The sequence below is a fragment of the Zea mays genome, chromosome 1, assembly GCF_902167145.1.
Source record: "Zea mays cultivar B73 chromosome 1, Zm-B73-REFERENCE-NAM-5.0, whole genome shotgun sequence".
NCBI lineage: Eukaryota > Viridiplantae > Streptophyta > Magnoliopsida > Poales > Poaceae > Zea > Zea mays.
The window spans coordinates 234,398,363-234,415,160 of record NC_050096.1 but is presented as its reverse complement, the minus strand read 5'-3'; the positions used below and the strand labels follow the sequence as shown (position 1 = coordinate 234,415,160).

Below are 16,798 nucleotides of genomic sequence, written 5' to 3'. Positions count from 1 at the left end.
GGTAATCGAGTGTGAATCGTTAATGTCGTTATTTACGTTACATTTTGTAAACCAAATTAAACGACACCTGAAATAAATGTGATTTTACAAGGAAATAAAACACATACACCAAGCAACAATTTTCCTCAAAAGAGTGGTTTTATTCGATCGACATCTCCACTGTCGTGGAAGAGTATGCACAAGCACAACCGCACGCCGTGGTTTCCAATTTCCCTGTCGCCGTGTGGCCATCCAACTCAGAGCACGTGACGTGTTCAGGCGTCTGACCATGTGACGTGGACCTCGCCGGCGTCCGTATGGAGCCCGAGCGCCTTCCAAACAGCGCGGGAGGAATCCACGATGTTGTTGCGGCATCCTCCCTGGGAGTCGCACTCGTCCACGACCCGTGCCCTCACGGTGCGCCCGCTGTTCGCTGTGATGCGGATAGCCTCGCCACACCTCTTCCCTCCCGCGTACCACCGCGAGGACAGCGCCACGATCAGGTCGTCGTCGCTGTGGAAACGGCCATCACAAGATGCTGCACCGCCGCCGTCCTCGCCTCGATTGAAACCGTTCACCGTCATCACAGCAGGGGTGCCGTCGCCGTCGTGGTCGCCGTGCGCTGGCTTGCCGTGCTGCCGGGCTGCGGCGCAAGAGAGCGGAAACAGAGCTAGGATGGCAATGGCTACGGCAATCTTGGTCTTCGCCATTGCTGTTTATTCCTTGGCTCGACAGGGGTGCAGGTGCTCGGGATACACTGGCTCTATCTTAGTGTGTATATGTACTCGTGCTCTCACTTCTCGGATCGTTGTGTTCGATAGGAGGTTAATGGCCCTATCTGAGACGAGTGCGTTGTATCAGGAACCAATATAATGCTAGCTATCTGTATGTGATGGTGTAAGTGTGAGGCGGCTGTCAGCTCACTGCGATGATGCCATATCCTCTCGGTAAGTCCTACGGAAGAACAGCTTATGAGCAAGCCGCTGTGTTTGGAAGTTGATGCTGGAAAGTTCCGGATGTTTCACTGGCTGATCAACCAACGCAATCAGATACTTCACGTCCAAAACCCATGCAGAAAAGGATACGAGTTCGAAAGTTTGGTTCCCTTGTCGTCACAAGTGATGATGATTAGACTTGGTCAGTCTTCCGTCTACTGCTAGCCAAGGTAAATATTGTGTACAAACTCTTATATATGCGGTATAAAAAACAATGTAAATATGCAGATATATTAAGTCTAGCTAGGGTTAATTATTCTGAAAATTCCAAAGAGATGTATGCAAAACACCTAAAAGAATGCTGATCACACAACAGCAAAACTGAATACTCCCGTCGGCCAAAATAATTCCTGTCGGTTTTTAGGGTTGCCGACGGGAGTTAATTAACTACCGTCGGCCATAACAAAGCCGACGGGAGTTAAATAACTCTCGTCGGCTCGTACATTGGGCGACGGGGTTTAGGGCGGGCCAGGCTATATGCGCCGGCCCGCTCGCCCCTCTCCTCCCTTTCGTCGCTCCCGTTCGCGCGCCTGCGCCCACGCCTGCGCCGCGCCGCCGACCGCCGCCGCCTGCCCCCGCCTCGCCCGTCCCGTCCCCCGCCGCGGCTTGCCGACGCCGCCTGCCCCCGCCCGCCCGTCCCCAGCGCGCGGCCCCTGTGCAGGCGCCCCCGCCGCCCGCCGCCTGCCCGGCCACCGGCCGGCGCCGCGCCCTCGCCGGCCCCTGGCCTGCCCCGCGCCGACCCCGGCCACCGGCGCCGCGCCCTCCCCGGCCCCCCGGCCTGCCCCGCACCGACCCCGTCCACCGGCGCCGCTTGCCCGTCCCCGTCCGGCCCTCGCGCGGCCACTGCCCGGCTCGGCGCGGCGCCCCTTCCCCGGCCACCCCGGCTTCATCTCGTACCCCACACCGCTGTCGTTGAGTTTGTGAGTGCAAAATAAGTATATGGGCGCACGCGGTATATTTATATCGAAAATATGCTTATTCCCGTCGGTTGGTTGGTTGCATTGATTAAGCCGACGGGAGTTAACTACGTTGTGGTAGTTTGATTAGTATGATTAGGGATGAGGCGATTGGTTGCATGTGATTAGTATGATATTGTTGCTACATGTTTTACTTAAGTTGATGATAATTGAAATGTATGAATGGTACTACTTTGTTTTTATTGTTGCTACATGTTTTACTTAAGTTGATGATAATTGAAATGTTTTAATTCATAACGATACACTGTTTATTTGTTTATGCACTTTACTTTATTTTTACCATTATTTTCATAGAGTTTTAGGGTTAAGTGCGCAGACCAGTAGTTAACCCTAGGCGTTACCCGTTCCGGAAGCACGCACATCACATTTATTCCTATGTTTGGGCCTAATGCACCTGGACAATCTATGGATGCATAGATTGTATAGTTTCATTTGGTCCAAACACAGGATTACTTGTGATGTGTGTGGTTCCGGGATTGTCCACGTATTTGGACAACCGGAGAATGGGTGTGGCCGCATGTGATTCGTGCACGTGTCCGATGGTCCGAACGAGATTTCGGCAGCATAACCCAGTTGTTCTTCGTCGCACCATGATAGGCGTGCGTTCGGAGAACAGCGGGGTTATGCTGCCGAAATTTCGTTCGGACCATTGGGCACGTCACGAGTCGCATGCGGCCGCCTCCATTCTCGGGTGGGTTTATGGCCTTTCCTATAGTAGGGTTATCACCTAAGCCACGTGCATCGCTCTTATATGCTGAATTTTTGGTTGGTGGTTTACACAACAGCAAAACTGAGCCATCCTGGTCCACAAACATGGAAGATGACCGTGAGTGGATGTATGCTGGTTGGAAGAAGGGCGGATGTCACACAAAGGAATGGTTTCAGAAGACAGAAAAGTTTTTAGAGAACGCTCGTGGAGAGTCAACCCACGCTGTGATTAGGTGCCCATGCACCAAATGTGGGAACATCCAGTCACATGACAAGAGAACTGTGGCACTACACCTTTGCAGTCATGGGTATGTTCAAGGTTATAAGGTTTGGGATAAGCACGGTGAGTCACGGAGTATAGTATCAGCACAGATGGAGGTGGATGACGGTGAAAACGTTGATCGGTTGGATCATATGTTAGAAGATATGCAGACAGAGTTTGTCAACAATCCTGAAGATCCGCCTACAAAAGAGGTTGAAGAGTTGTTCAAACTCCTCCAAGACTTAGAAATGCCTCTGCACGGACACACAACAGTTACCATCCTGCAGTTCGTGACCCGTCTAATGAGCATAAAGTCAAAGTTTGGTTGCTCAGCCAAATGTTATAAGGCGATTTTGGACTTGTTTAGTGATGTCCTTCCTGCCGATCATAAGGTGCCTAAAGACATTTACCGGTCAAAGAAGCTGCTAAAGGCTTTGGGAATGCCATATGAGAAGATCGATATATGCCCATCCAATTGCATGATATATTGGCGCGATTGTGCGAAACTAGAGAAATGCTTGAAATGTGGCCTGTCGAGGTACATAGAGGTGGTAAACGAAGAAGGGGAGAAGGTGACAACAAAGAGGGCACATAAGCAGCTTCGCTGGATGCGTCTCACTCCAAGACTGAAACGTCTGTTCTTGGCTAGTAGAATTGCGAGCTGCATGAGGTGGCGCAAGAATCGTAAGCCCCCGAAGGATGGGGTAATGCAGCATCCGTGTGATAGCGACGCATGGAAGGCCCTGGACAGCTTCGATCCAGAATTTGCTAGTGAAGAGAGGAATGTTCGTATTGGGCTGGCGACAGATGGTTTCACGCCTTTCAGTATGACCGCAGCGTCTTACTCATGTTGGCCTGTCTTTGCCATACCGTACAACCTTCCACCTGAAGATTGCATGAAAGATGAGTTTATGTTCTTAACTCTCATCATACCTGGGAAGGATCATCCCGGCGTGAACCTCAATGTTATGCTTGAGCCATTGATTGAGGAGTTGAAAGAGCTTTGGGAAGGAGTGGAGGCGTATGACAGCTTCATGAAGCAAAAATTCAAACTTCGGGCAGCATATTTGTGGTCCATACATGATTATCTAGCGTATGGGATCTTTGCTGGGTGGAGAGTCAGTGGAAGGCTAGGCTGTCCTATTTGTGGAAAAGAAACAGATTGTTTCTGGCTCGATAAGGGTGGGAAGTTCTGTTACTTCGATTGTCATAGGTGTTTTCTTCCTTTGAACCACCCCTTCAGGCTCCAGGCACACGAGTTCAGGAAGGACACCATGGTCACGAAGGAACCCCCGAAGCGTCGCACCAGGTGGGAAATCGCTGAGGAGCTGAGTAATCTAGTGAGAAATGAGGATGGGGATGGGTTTGCAGGTTTCGGGAAGACCCATAACTGGACTCACAAATGTGGCCTTTGGGAGCTCCCTTACATGAGGGCATTGCAGCTCCCGCACAACATCGATGTAATGCACCAAGAGCGTAACATGTGTGAAGCACTATTTAACACCGTCATGGATTCCCCAGATAAAACAAAAGACAATTTCAAGGCCCGAGTGGACTTAGGTAACATATGTAACCGCCCAACTCTCATGCTCAGAGAAAATGGAGGCAAGCCTCGTGCTGAATTTGCCTTGAGACCCAATGAACGAAAAGAAGTGATGAAGTGGATGAAAGATTTAAAATTTCCCGATGGTTATGGTGCGGGGTTCAGAAGATCTATGAACTTGAAAACAATGAAGATCAATGGGTTGAAGAGTCATGATTACCATATAATGATGGAAAGGCTGATCCCAGTAATGTTGCGTGGTTACATTAACGAGGAAGTGTGGAAAGAGATAGCTGAACTTAGCTATTTCTACAGGCAGCTTTGTGCTAAAGAAATTTTAAAGGAGATGATGCAGAAACTAGAGGAATCGGCACCGGTGCTTCTTTGCAAGCTGGAGAAAATATTCCCGCCTGCGTTCTTCAATCCTATGCAGCATCTTCTTATCCATCTCCCATATGAAGCAAAGGTAGGTGGGCTAGTGTGTTATAGGTGGATGTATCCCATAGAAAGAATGTTGAAAAAACTGAAATCAATGGTGGGTAACAAGGCAAAGGTTGAAGGTTGTATAGCAGAGGAGTTCAAATTTAAGGAGATAGCTTTCCTCACAAGTGGTTACTTGACTGAAGACCACAATGTATTTGCCCATACGAAGAGGTACCATGAAGATGAAACGGTGCATCCGTGCAGTCACATTAGCATATTTCAATGGAACGGCAAGGCTGTTGGTCCACCAGTGGCATATGAATTCAGTGAGAACGAACGGAAATCTGCTTTGCTCTACATGTGGTCAAATATAGAAGAGGCTGAGAAATTCTTCAGGTAATAGTTTACTAGGCTTAAAGGAATTGTATATTCAATGTTTAGGAAACACAATGTTTTCTTACTCTCGTTCTTTTTTAGCGAGTTCGATAAAGAAAACTGGAGGTCTTCTCGTAACCATCAACCAACGGCGAAACAGCTAGACAACTTGCGTCTAAATGGATTGCACGGGGGACCTAATTTTATCTCCTGGATCCGAGACCATGTAAGCCTTGTATACTTCATCCTCATACATCGTGTATAGGTATGACAATTGTAACACTTTTTCCTTTATTGACTGTCAGTTCGGGAATGTACCGGATGACTCACAAAAGTGTCCTGTGGGATCTCCTTCACATGAGGGCATTGATTCTCCCGCACGTCGGCGTAGTGTCCATTCGGATCTGCGTCAGCTTTCTATTGGTAGTGTGATAGTGAAGAGTTATGGCTGTTATGACGTAAACGGGTTTCGCTTCCGTACAACCAAATTTGAAGCTTCCCGTCCTTTAGCAGCTACGAAAAATAACGGAGTCGTAATCCAGGCTGAAGATATGGAAAGGCACGAATCCGAGTATTACGGAATCATAAACAATATACTCGAGTGCCAATTTGTAGGGAACAAGGATCTGAGGGTGGTGTTTTTTGACTGTACATGGTTTGACCCGAAGCATTATAGAACCGAATTTGGAATGGCGCAAGTTAAACACAAGCAAATACTTCAAGGGGCCGATAGATATGTCCTTTCTCATCAGGTGGAGCAGGTATATTACTCGTCATATCCATGCCCTAAGTTGAGCGCTTGGTGGGTCGTATACAAAACCTACCCCCGTGATCGGTTGTCCACTCCTGTTCCTGATGATTACAATCGTGAGGCTCAACAAGTTGACGAGGTATTCCAAGAAGCTGAGTTGCCATCCTCATTTGATATAGACCCTGCTCCTACATTGGATTGTTTAGTTGGAGACCTCAATGATATATCATTGCCATAGAAAAGGAAACGAAACGATAAGTAACAAGTTAAGTTTATTTCCATATGAATGTTTATTTGTTTAATGTTGGTTTATTTTGCACCGTTTGTTTATTTATTTACATTACTCAGTACTAATAAAAACTTTCAATTGCTGCAGGATGCCTAAAAAGTTTAAGCAGGTGGTGAAGGGGTTCAGGGACTCCCTTTTCCGAGGGAGTTCCTTGAGCGCTAGTAAGAAGGAGCAGCTCTACAGAAGCCTACACCCAGAGTTACAGGGCCAGCCCTTGGGGTTTCAGAGAGGCGATGTAAGAATCATTGTATTGTTGCTTTTAATTCGTGTAAGACTTTAACGTGTGAATGTGACACTTGAGTTACTTATTTGCAGGATGAGGATGAGGATGAGGATGAGGTTGAGGGTGGAGGTGAGCAGGGAGAGGGTGGAGGTGGAGATGAGACTGAGGCTGAGGCAGGAGGTGCGGCTGAGGCAGGAGGTGCGGCTGAGGCAGGAGGTGCGGCTGAGGGTGGAGATGAGGCTAAGGCAGCTCCAGCAAGGCGTCCACGTAAGTTTAGAAGGCCCCATGTCGTACAACCTCCACCTGTTCCGAGCTCCGAGGCGGGGAAGACGGTGATCTCCCCCGTCGGAGATAGGTAAGTGCTGTATCTTTTGATTTGAATCAGCTGTATTCATCAAATGTAAGCATGTTTGATGCTTGCCCGTCTTTTTGCAGGGAGTGGTTGGAGTACTCTTTCACCGGCCAGGGTCGTCAAAAGCAGGTGAACTCTGTGTTGAGTTCGCTCCTGAAGTTTCACTACCCTAGTCTGGTGAAGACGTCCGACGATGCAGACGCCACGCCGGTCCTCGTCTCATGTTGGGACGATTACAAGCTTAAGGTCGATGTCACTTACGGCGATGCCCAGGGGCTTGTTCGCGCTGACTTCTGGGTACGTAATCTTGTGTGTGTTATATGGAAGCAATCATTAAAAAGTTAGATAACATTGCATTCTTTTTGTAGGCACGTTTTCGGTTGGCCGACGGGGATGACGCGAACCACGCCGAGAAGGTGTTTCAAGTAAATGCCTATCGGTTGGTGAAGGAGGCCCTGTACGAGGCAAGGATTCAGGCCACGTGCATGTATTATCAACAAATTTTAGGGCAAAAGATGAACAAGAAGACAGGGGCCTCGAGTATATACCTTCACGAGGAAGAGTATCGTAAGGTTATATTTCAATCCTTTCCTTTGTGTTTGTTTCATTTGAATAGGTACTGATATATGTTTGTTTTTATGAAGGTGGTGGTTCCGTGGATGTCTAACCGGCCAGAGGCCTACGCAGCTTGGTGTGGGGTATGGGCTTCTGAAGCCTTCCAACAGAAGTCAAAAAGTCACAGGGACAATCGAGGCACCATGCCGAACCACACCTTCGGTGGCGACAACTTCACGCGAAAGGCGAAACGCCTGGTAAGAAAACTAACAAATATGTTGAGATGTCATATATTCATTTATTGTACTAACTCTGTGTTGTACTAACGCCTGGTGAGCTGTTGTCCTCAATATTCGGTTAATGCTCGCAACATACTAACTAAGGTTATATAATCGATACAGGCGGCATATGCGGAAGAGATGAAGGACCGTCACGGAGAAGACTGCGATTGGAGGACCATGCCGATCGATGCTCAAGCCGTGCATAAATCCGGTGGAGGAAAGGCACATGGACGGTGAGATGTTACATTACATGCCATTTATATAGTGACATGAGCATATGCCTTAATTAATCTTCTTTGACAACAATTATAGATTCTCTCTCTTTGATGGAATGATCAACACGACGGATTTTAGAGCGTCTCGGCGGTCGGCATCCGGGTCCAGGAGCTCCGGTCCTAGCTCTCGTCGGCTCACTGAGCAAGAGCTTGAGATCGTGAGGCTGCGTGAGGAGAACCGTCAGCGCGATGAGCAGTTGAGGGCTCAAACTGAGCAGTTGAGGGCTCAAAGTGAGTATTATGCCTCAGTCCACGCACAGCAGCAGCAGATGCTTCAAGTAAGCCCATTGCATTATTACTGTTTATTCATTGCTTTACACATCCAATGTGTACTACTAATATGCTTGGTCAATAGTTACTAGCTCAGCAGCAGGGCATTCCTTACGTGGCCCCTCCGCCTCCGCCGCAATGGACGTTCATCCCTATGGGCCCTCCTCCACCTCCGGTAAGAAATTCTATGTCCATTATCTAGTTACACAGTAAAAACGATGACTTGTGCCGCACTGCACTCATGAATATGTATTATTCTTGTATTCAACAGGGACTTGTGCCGCAGCAGCCACAGTTTAGCACACCGCCGGCACAACTACCTGCCCCTGGAGCACAGGTTTGTATTCTAACTCTATAGCTATCGCCGACAGTTCAGCAGTTAATATGTACGATTTCTGACAAATTGCATTCTCGCTCCGTAGGACAATCAGGAAGGAAGTGGAACGATGCATGGCTTCATCAACTCGCTATTCACGTACCCAACTCCGGACGGAGGCAGCGGCCAAAGCTCCAACAACCCTAGCCACGGCGGTTCGTGAATGTGCTTCGATCTCTACCTTTTCTATAATGAACACTTCTTATGTGCATGAATGTGCTCAGAGACTTTATATATATATATATATATATATATATATGTGTGTGTGTGTGTGTCGATGGATGTGATTGAGGCCCTGGATGGATGTGATTGTGCATGATGTGTGAATGATGTGATTGATGTGTGAATGTGCATGATGATATTGTGTATATTTTCTGTCCATTGATCATAAATATGGGCTGTTTTGGGGGGGGGACAGTTTAACTCCCGTCGGCTTTGCAAAGCCGACGGGAGTTAAACTGGTACTGTCCAGGATAACTCCCGTCGGCTTAGCCAAGCCGACGGTAGTTGTCGCTCCCCCGTCCCGACACCCAGGGCTGACGTGGCGGACCCATAACTCACGTCGGCCCGAGCCCTGACCGACGGGAGTTAAGCGCCCGCCACGTCAGCCCTAGGCCGGGCAAAAACTCCCGTCGGCCCTAGATAGCCGACGGGAGATAATTAACTCCCGTCGGGGCCGAAGGGAGTTAATGCAATCCCCGTCGGATAGCGCCTGTCGGCCGGGTACCGACGGGATTTAGCCTAAAACCGATGGGAATAGCTAAATCCCGTCGGTTTTGGGCTAAATCCCGTCAGTACCAGGCCGACGGGAATAGCCTGGATTGCTGTTGTGTCAGGCGCCAAACGCTAAGAGGTATACCGGCACCGGTGCTCTCTACGACTGTGTGGACAGTCCGTGGCCTAGGGCCAGACGGTTCACGTTCCTGCAGTAGGAGCGGGTCTTCCTTGTGTCGAGTCAGACGATCCGTGACTAGGGCCGGACGGTCCACATGTGTGCAACGGCAACAGGGTTCGCCAACAGCAGCCGGATCTTGCCCCATGGGAGGGACCCATTAGGGAGGAGAGATCCTAGGGTTGTCTTGGGATCAGCAAACCATCCAAGACGTAGAGCCGAAAAGAGGTGAAGATGAAGATCGAGAAGACTACGTTACTACTACTCCTAGTGCATGAAAATAAAGGAATGGAAGTTAGATTGATTTGGTTCGATTATTGGTGTCTGCAATCGACCGTACCTCTTTAATTATATATATATATATATATATAAGTGGAAGGTCTAGACCCATTCCTAGTCGTTCCCCAGCAGAAACCACGAGATTGATAAACACGCACGGAAAAAGGGGGCTTAACCGCCGGTTCTATGAACTTAGCATGGAAAAGGTAGACAATTCCCCTACTCCCTCGCTGACGGGTGGCCCCTTGTAGTTTGGAGGTTCTTATATCGTGCGATCTCTCTGACCGGTGGATCCCAAGAGCCCAGGGATCTTTTTACTGACAAGTCATATCCAACGGTTACCAATTAAGTTAATAGTGCATAAAAACTCATCGTGACTAGGAGGGTGCGGTGGCCAGCGGCTGATGGTGCGGAGGCGGGAGCTAGGGCAACAGAGGTAGCGAGCGCGGGCAGCCCGCGAGAGGAAGCAGACACCCCAATTTGTGTATGGATCGTGGATGTCTATACAGTCTATGTATAGACGATGTATTTGTTAATTGGATTATTGATGACTTTTAGAATTGTTTGGCATGTCTTGAATTTGTATAATGAGATGCTTGACTTGTATGTTAACATTATGGTCACCGTGTTAATGTTTCAACACGAACATGGCTATATAATTAATTTGTTGTGCCATGGGCTTGCAAGTGAGTTTGTCAGAACCTATGGTGCGTAACAGGGCCTAATATTGCCATATCTACATATGGTCATGCCGTGCATACAATTTGGTTGTCTATAAAAAATGGAATTCATTGCCATCTACCTAGACTTTTTTTTTATCTGGGTCTTCATTTGTCATGCCATGATGCTTGACATATAGCAGATCAAACTCACAAAGGCGTTAGTATGTATATATTTAGAACTGAAATGAATATGTTTTCATAAGGAAATAAAGCACATACACCATGCAACAGTTTGTTGTGGAAGGGAAATTTTATTCGATCGTATCGACCCTTTCCACTGTCAAGTGGAGAGTGTAGTGGTAACAGTTGGTAGGACAAAACCGCACGATGTGGTTTCCAGTTTCCCTGTCGGCGGGCGGCCATCCAACTCGGTGAGTGGCGTGTTCAGGCGTCGGACCACGTGACGTGGACCTCGCCGACGTCCGTATGGAGCTCGAGCGCCTTCCAAACAGCGCGGGAGGAATCCACGATGTTGTTGCGGCATCCTCCCTGGGAGTCGCACTCGTCCACGACCCGTGCCCTCACGGTGCGCCCGCTCTCCGCTGTGATGCGGATAGCCTCGCCACACCTCTTCCCTCCCGCGTACCACCGCGAGGATAACGCCACGATCAGGTCGTCATCGCTGTGGAAACGGCCATCACACGATGCTGCGCCGCCGCCGTCCTTACCTCGCTTGAATCCGTTCACCGTCATCACAGCAGGGGTGTCGTCGCCATCGTGGTCGCCGTGCGCTGGCTTGCCGTGCCGCCGTGCTGCGGCGCATGACACCTGAAGCAGAGCTAGGATGGCAATGACTACGGCAATCTTGGTCTTCGCCATTGCTGTTTATTCCGAAGCTCGACCGAGGTGCTCGCACGTACTGCTGCCCCTTGGCTAGTCTTAGGGTGTATATATATATCTAGCTAGGCGTGCTCTCAGTTCTCGGATCGTTGAGTTCGATACGAGGTTAATGGCCTTATCTGAGACGAGTGCGTTGTATCTTTGAGACGAGTGCTAGCTATATCTGTGTGTGTGTCACAGTGTCAGGCTGTCAGCTCGCTGCGATGTTGCCATATCCTGTCGATACGTAAGTCCTGCGCAAGAACAGCTGATGAGCAAGCTAGCCGCTGTGTTTGGAAGCTGAAGCTGGAAAGCCCTGGACGTGTGCTTCATCATTCCAGTGGCTGATCAACCGAGGCAACCGCATACTTCACGTCCAAAACACATGCAGAAAAGTATACGAGTTCGATACTTTGGTTCCCTATGGGCTAACGTGCCTTACTGTCACAACTCACAAGTGGTGATGATTATTAGACTTGGTCAGTCTTCCGTCGGGTTTAGCCTACTACTAGCCGAGGTAAATATTGCGTACAAACTCTTATATATGCGTATACAAAAACAATGTAAATATGCATAAATAGAAAGTCTAGTGAGGGTTAATTATTCTAAAAATACACAATGTATGGGCTTGGCACGAGTGTCTCACGCACGCTAAGTAAACGGGGTCATTGTCAAGAGTCTTATTTCGCCGAGTATGACACTCAATAAAAAATGCTTTGCCGAGTGTCTGACAAAACGCACTTGGCAAAGCGCTGAGCACTCGGCAAAGAGCCGAATTCTGGTACTAAAGGGTGAATATCCTCTACCCTAGATCATCTATTTATAGTTGGAAATCAAGGAGATGCCTTTTACTAAAAGCTTGTATGGTTCTCAATTGATATATTTTCTACCGTTGTACTACCTCCATTTCTTTTTTATTTAACGCTCAACGGTATAACTTTACACTAACAAACGTCAAATAAAAAAATTAGAGGGAGTACATGCTAACGGTAAAAAAATAACACACATATTTATTACTATTACAATAGATAATGGGTGGGTTTTTAGCACGCAGTTCAAGGGATTTCTTACTATGTGACTATTAATTACATGGCACTTATCATGACAGACTCAATACGGGCAAGCATATTCAGATCAGTCACTTGGCAGTTACATTGATGGATCTTAGTCGACAAAGATAATCTTACAAAAATCAAATTTGAAAAAGTAGCACTAGTATAGATAAGTTCTATAGAGGCGGTTGTGAACCTATATTTATTGACGTTTTTCATAACCGCCAGCGTCAGAGGTCAGTATAAATATTATTTTTCTCAGATGGTTAATTGGGAACCGCCGGTGGAAATCGATTTCCACTGGCAGTCTAAACACTGTTGACGACCCTTTACCGAACATCGCGTTTCGCCAAGAGTTTGACACTCGGCAAAAGTGGCTTTGCCGAGTATCTTTCTATGCCAAGTGTCTCACGCTCGGTAAACGAGGTCGTTGCCGAGAGTCTTATTTCGCCGAGTGTGACACTCAACAAAGAATGCTTTGTCGAGTGTCCGACAAAATGTACTCAGCAAAGCGCCAAGCACTCGGCAAAGAGCCGGATTCTGGTAGTGAGGGGTGAATATCCTCTACCCTAGATCATCTATTTATAGTTTTTTTTGAGAAATCTACTATAGGAAGCTCCTACAATATTCATTTTTTATTGCTTCAGATGAATGCTTTACAGATTACATATGTGATAGATTACAGTGATTGAATCCATTGTCTAACATTATTCGCCAGCATTGCGCTCATTGTATAAGTGTTGAGGTTCATTTCTTGAGCGAATAGAGTTTTGCATCCCTAGATAGTAGGGAGGGATTTCAAAAATCCAACCATTTCTACATCTCCAGATACACCACATCATGGTGATGACAGTCTCCATGGACCATGGTTGCGCCAGATTCCTTCTCATCCCTTTAACCGCTAGATGGGGTTTAGGGTTTAGGGTCAAGGAGATTGAAAGGGAAATGTTCCCTTGTGCCATTTCTATATTGTTTTGGTAATTAGATGCACAACACACTATGTGAGAACTAACAAAATGTTGAGCAAAGGTATATCTAGATGAATCAAGTATGAAGGTAAGTTCTAGACACGTAGTTATTTGTTTTTTGTGCTAAACATGCTTGTCTATGTGCCAGGAACTCAATTAAGTCAAGTCCAAAGGGAGAAAAAAGAGTTAAGCTAAAACAGCCAGACTTGCACTAGCTGCGGGTGCACCGGACACTGTCCGGTGCCCAGGCTGGCGCGACGATGAACTCGCTGCTCTCGGGAATCACTAAGGACGTTGCAGCTAAAATTCATCGGACTATCCGATGCGCCAACAACGTCAGCGCCAACAGTCGACAACACAATCAGCGCGCAATCAACGGGCGACGCATGGCCAGAGCCAACGGTCACCAAGTCGCACCGGACTGTCCGGTGCACCGCCGGACTGCTCGATGTGCCAATGCGACCACGAGTGCAATGATCGGCTTCGCCAAACAAGGAAATAAATCAGGCACTATTCTTGTCCGGTGGTGCACCGGACTGTCTGGTGCGCCCACGGACAGAAGGAAAGAGTTGCCTACAAAATGGAGCTTCAACGGCTCCTAGCTGCCTTTGGGCTATAAAAGGGACCCCTAGGCGTATGGAGCAGCACACCAAGCCTCTATTGAACATCCTAAGACGCCTTGAGGAATGCCTTGGGGCTATAAAAGGGGCCAATCGCCTGATCTGATCTTAGCACGCAAATGGTAGACGATTCTCCTACTCCCTCGCTGACGGGTGGCCCCTAGTAGTTCGGAGGTTTTTATGTCATGCGATCTCTCTAACTAGTGGACCCCAAGAGCCCAGGGATCTTTTCCCCGACAAGTCATATCCAACAGTTACCAATTAAGTTAATAGTGCATAAAAACTCATCATGACTAGGTGGGTGTGTGGCCACTGGCCGATGGTGCGGAGACAGGAGCTAGGGCAACTGAGGTAGCGAGCGCGAGCACAGCGAGAGGAAGCAGACACCTCAATTTGTGTATGGATCGTGGATGTCTATATATAGACGATGCATTTGTTAATTGGATTATTGGTGAATTTTAGTAGTTAGTGTCTGGCATGTCTTGAATTTGTGTAATGAGACGCTTGACTTGTACTGTCGGGTACCGTAATTAGGGGTACCCCCAACACTCCTAAACACGGCTGGTAACCACCATCAGTACAAGCTGCAGAGACTGATGGGCACGATTCAGGTCAAGGCTTCGTCTACCCAAGGGGCACGATCTCGCCTCGCCCGAGCCCAGCCTCGGGCTGGAACTGTAGCCCCGGACGAAGTTACGTCTCGCCCGAAGGCCTCCTCAGGCAGTGGGCGCACCCTCGGCACGCCCGAGGACCAACTCGAGCAGGCTTCGTCGAGAAGCAACCTTGGCCAAATCACCTCTCCAACCGACCGTATCGCAGGCGCATTCAATGCAAGGATCGCCTGACACCTTATCCTGACACACGTGCCTCAGTCGGCAGGGTTGAAGTGACCGACCTGATAGGAAAACAGCGCCGCACGCTCCGCTCCGACTGCCGTGACACCCACCAGGGTGAGGCTGACAACAGCCAAGTTCACCCTCAGGCGCAACAGGAAGCTCCGCCTCGCTCGACCTTAGGCCTCGGCCTCGGAAGGAGGTCTCCACCTCGCCCGACCCCAGGGCTCGGCCTCAACCTCGGCCTCGGGAGGAATCGCGTCCTCGCTCGACCCCGGCCTCGGCCTCATGACGAGTCTCCGCCTCGCCCGACCTAGGGCTCGGACCGACCGCGCCGCGGGGGATTGAGAGCACCTAGAGGGGGGGTGAATAGGTGATCCTGTAAAACTTAAACTTAATGCCACAAAAACTTGGTTAAGCGTTAGCACAATATTGCCAAGTGGCTAGAGAAGAGTCTTAGCGAAACACAATAACCACAAGAGAATCAACACAGGTAGACACAGTGGTTTATCCCGTGGTTCGGCCAAGTACAACACTTGCCTACTTCCACGTTGTGGCGTCCCAACGGACGAGGGTTGCAATCAACCCCTCTCAAGCGGTCCAAAGACCCACTTGAATACCACGGTGTTTGCTTTTCTTTTCTATATCCCGTTCGCGAGGAATCTCCACAACTTGGAGTCTCTCGCCCTTACAAAGATGTTCACAAAGAAGTACGGAGTAAGGGAGGGATTAGCAACTCACACAAGACACAAAGATCACAGCAAATACGCACACACAAGACCCAGACTTAAGCTCAAGAGACTAGCACACTAGAACGGAGCTCAAATCACTAGAATGTCGAACAAGTGCGCAAGAATGGAGTGTGAGTGATCAAGAGTGCTCAAGGAATGCTTGGTGTACTCCTTCATGCGCCTAGGGGTCCCTTTTATAGCCCCAAGGCAGCTAGGAGCCGTTGAGAGCAATCCGGGAAGGCAATTCTTGCCTTCTGTCGCCTAGCGCACCGGACAGTCCGGTGCACCACCGGACACTGTCCGGTGCGGATTTCCTTCCTTATTTGGCGAAGCCGACCGTTGGCAGCCTTGGAGCCGTTGGCGCACCGGACACTGTTCGGTGCACACCGGACAGTCCGGTGCCCGCTCCCGACCGTTGGCTCGGCCACGTGTCTCGCGCGGATCGTGCAGCCGACCGTTGGCTCGGCCGACCGTTGGCTCACCGGACAGTCCGGTGAATTATAGCTGTACGCCGTTAATTTATTCCCGAGAGCGCCAAGTTCGCCTGAGCCAGCCTGGCACACCGGACACTGTCCGGTGCACCCAGACTGCGCTGGCTTTGGCTGAAACAAAGCTATCTCTCTCCAATTTGTTTTCTCCTGTTTCCAGCACTTAGACACAATACATTAGTCCTTAAAACAATGTACTAAGTCTGAGAAACATACCTTTTGACTTGATTTGCACTTTGTCCACCACCTTGCATATATTAACACTTAAGCACTTGTGTTGGACACTAAATCACCAAAACACTTAGAAATGGCCCAAGGGTACATTTCCCTTTCAATCTCCCCCTTTTTGGTGATTAATGCCAACACAACATAAAGCAAGTAGAATAAGTACAAAATCAATTCAAATAAGAACTCAAATTTGTTTTGAATCAAATTTGGCATATATGGATCATTCTTTGCCACCACTTGGTTTGTTTTTGCAAATCAAACTCAATTTCCTATCTCTAAGTCAAACACACATGTTGAAACATAAAGAGAGATATTTCACGAGAAATTGATCAAGTATTCAAAAACTCCCCCTTTTTGCCATAATTAAACCATCTCCCCTCAAGAGACCCACTTTTGACAATAAGAGCAAATAAGAGTATTTTGATAAACAAAAACTCTAACTCTATTATTTTCAAAATTCACAAGTGGTAGCTGATCCATTTATTGCTTTGGCCTTATTTTCTCCCCCTTTGCATTGGCATCAAGCACCAAA

At 48.4% G+C, this 16,798-nt stretch overlaps 2 protein-coding genes across 2 annotated transcripts; both read right to left on the bottom strand.

Annotated features, from left to right (window-relative positions):
* Positions 1–200: 200 nt before the first annotated feature.
* LOC103645348 (putative ripening-related protein 6) lies at positions 201–1,040 on the bottom strand. The gene has a single exon (XM_008668417.2). It carries the CDS (start codon positions 687–689, stop codon positions 255–257), a length of 435 nt encoding a protein of 144 aa, XP_008666639.1. The 5' UTR covers positions 690–1,040; the 3' UTR covers positions 201–254.
* Positions 1,041–10,911: 9,871 nt separating this feature from the next.
* Positions 10,912–11,346, bottom strand: LOC103645346 (putative ripening-related protein 6). The gene has a single exon (XM_008668415.1). The coding sequence runs from the start codon at positions 11,344–11,346 to the stop codon at positions 10,912–10,914; it is 435 nt and encodes a 144-aa protein (XP_008666637.1).
* Positions 11,347–16,798: the final 5,452 nt, after the last annotated feature.

Coding starts and splice junctions, on each gene's coding strand:
- LOC103645348 (XM_008668417.2), bottom strand. CDS start 689: ATGGCGAAGACCAAGATTGCCGTAGCCATTGCCATCCTAGCTCTGTTT.
- LOC103645346 (XM_008668415.1), bottom strand. CDS start 11,346: ATGGCGAAGACCAAGATTGCCGTAGTCATTGCCATCCTAGCTCTGCTT.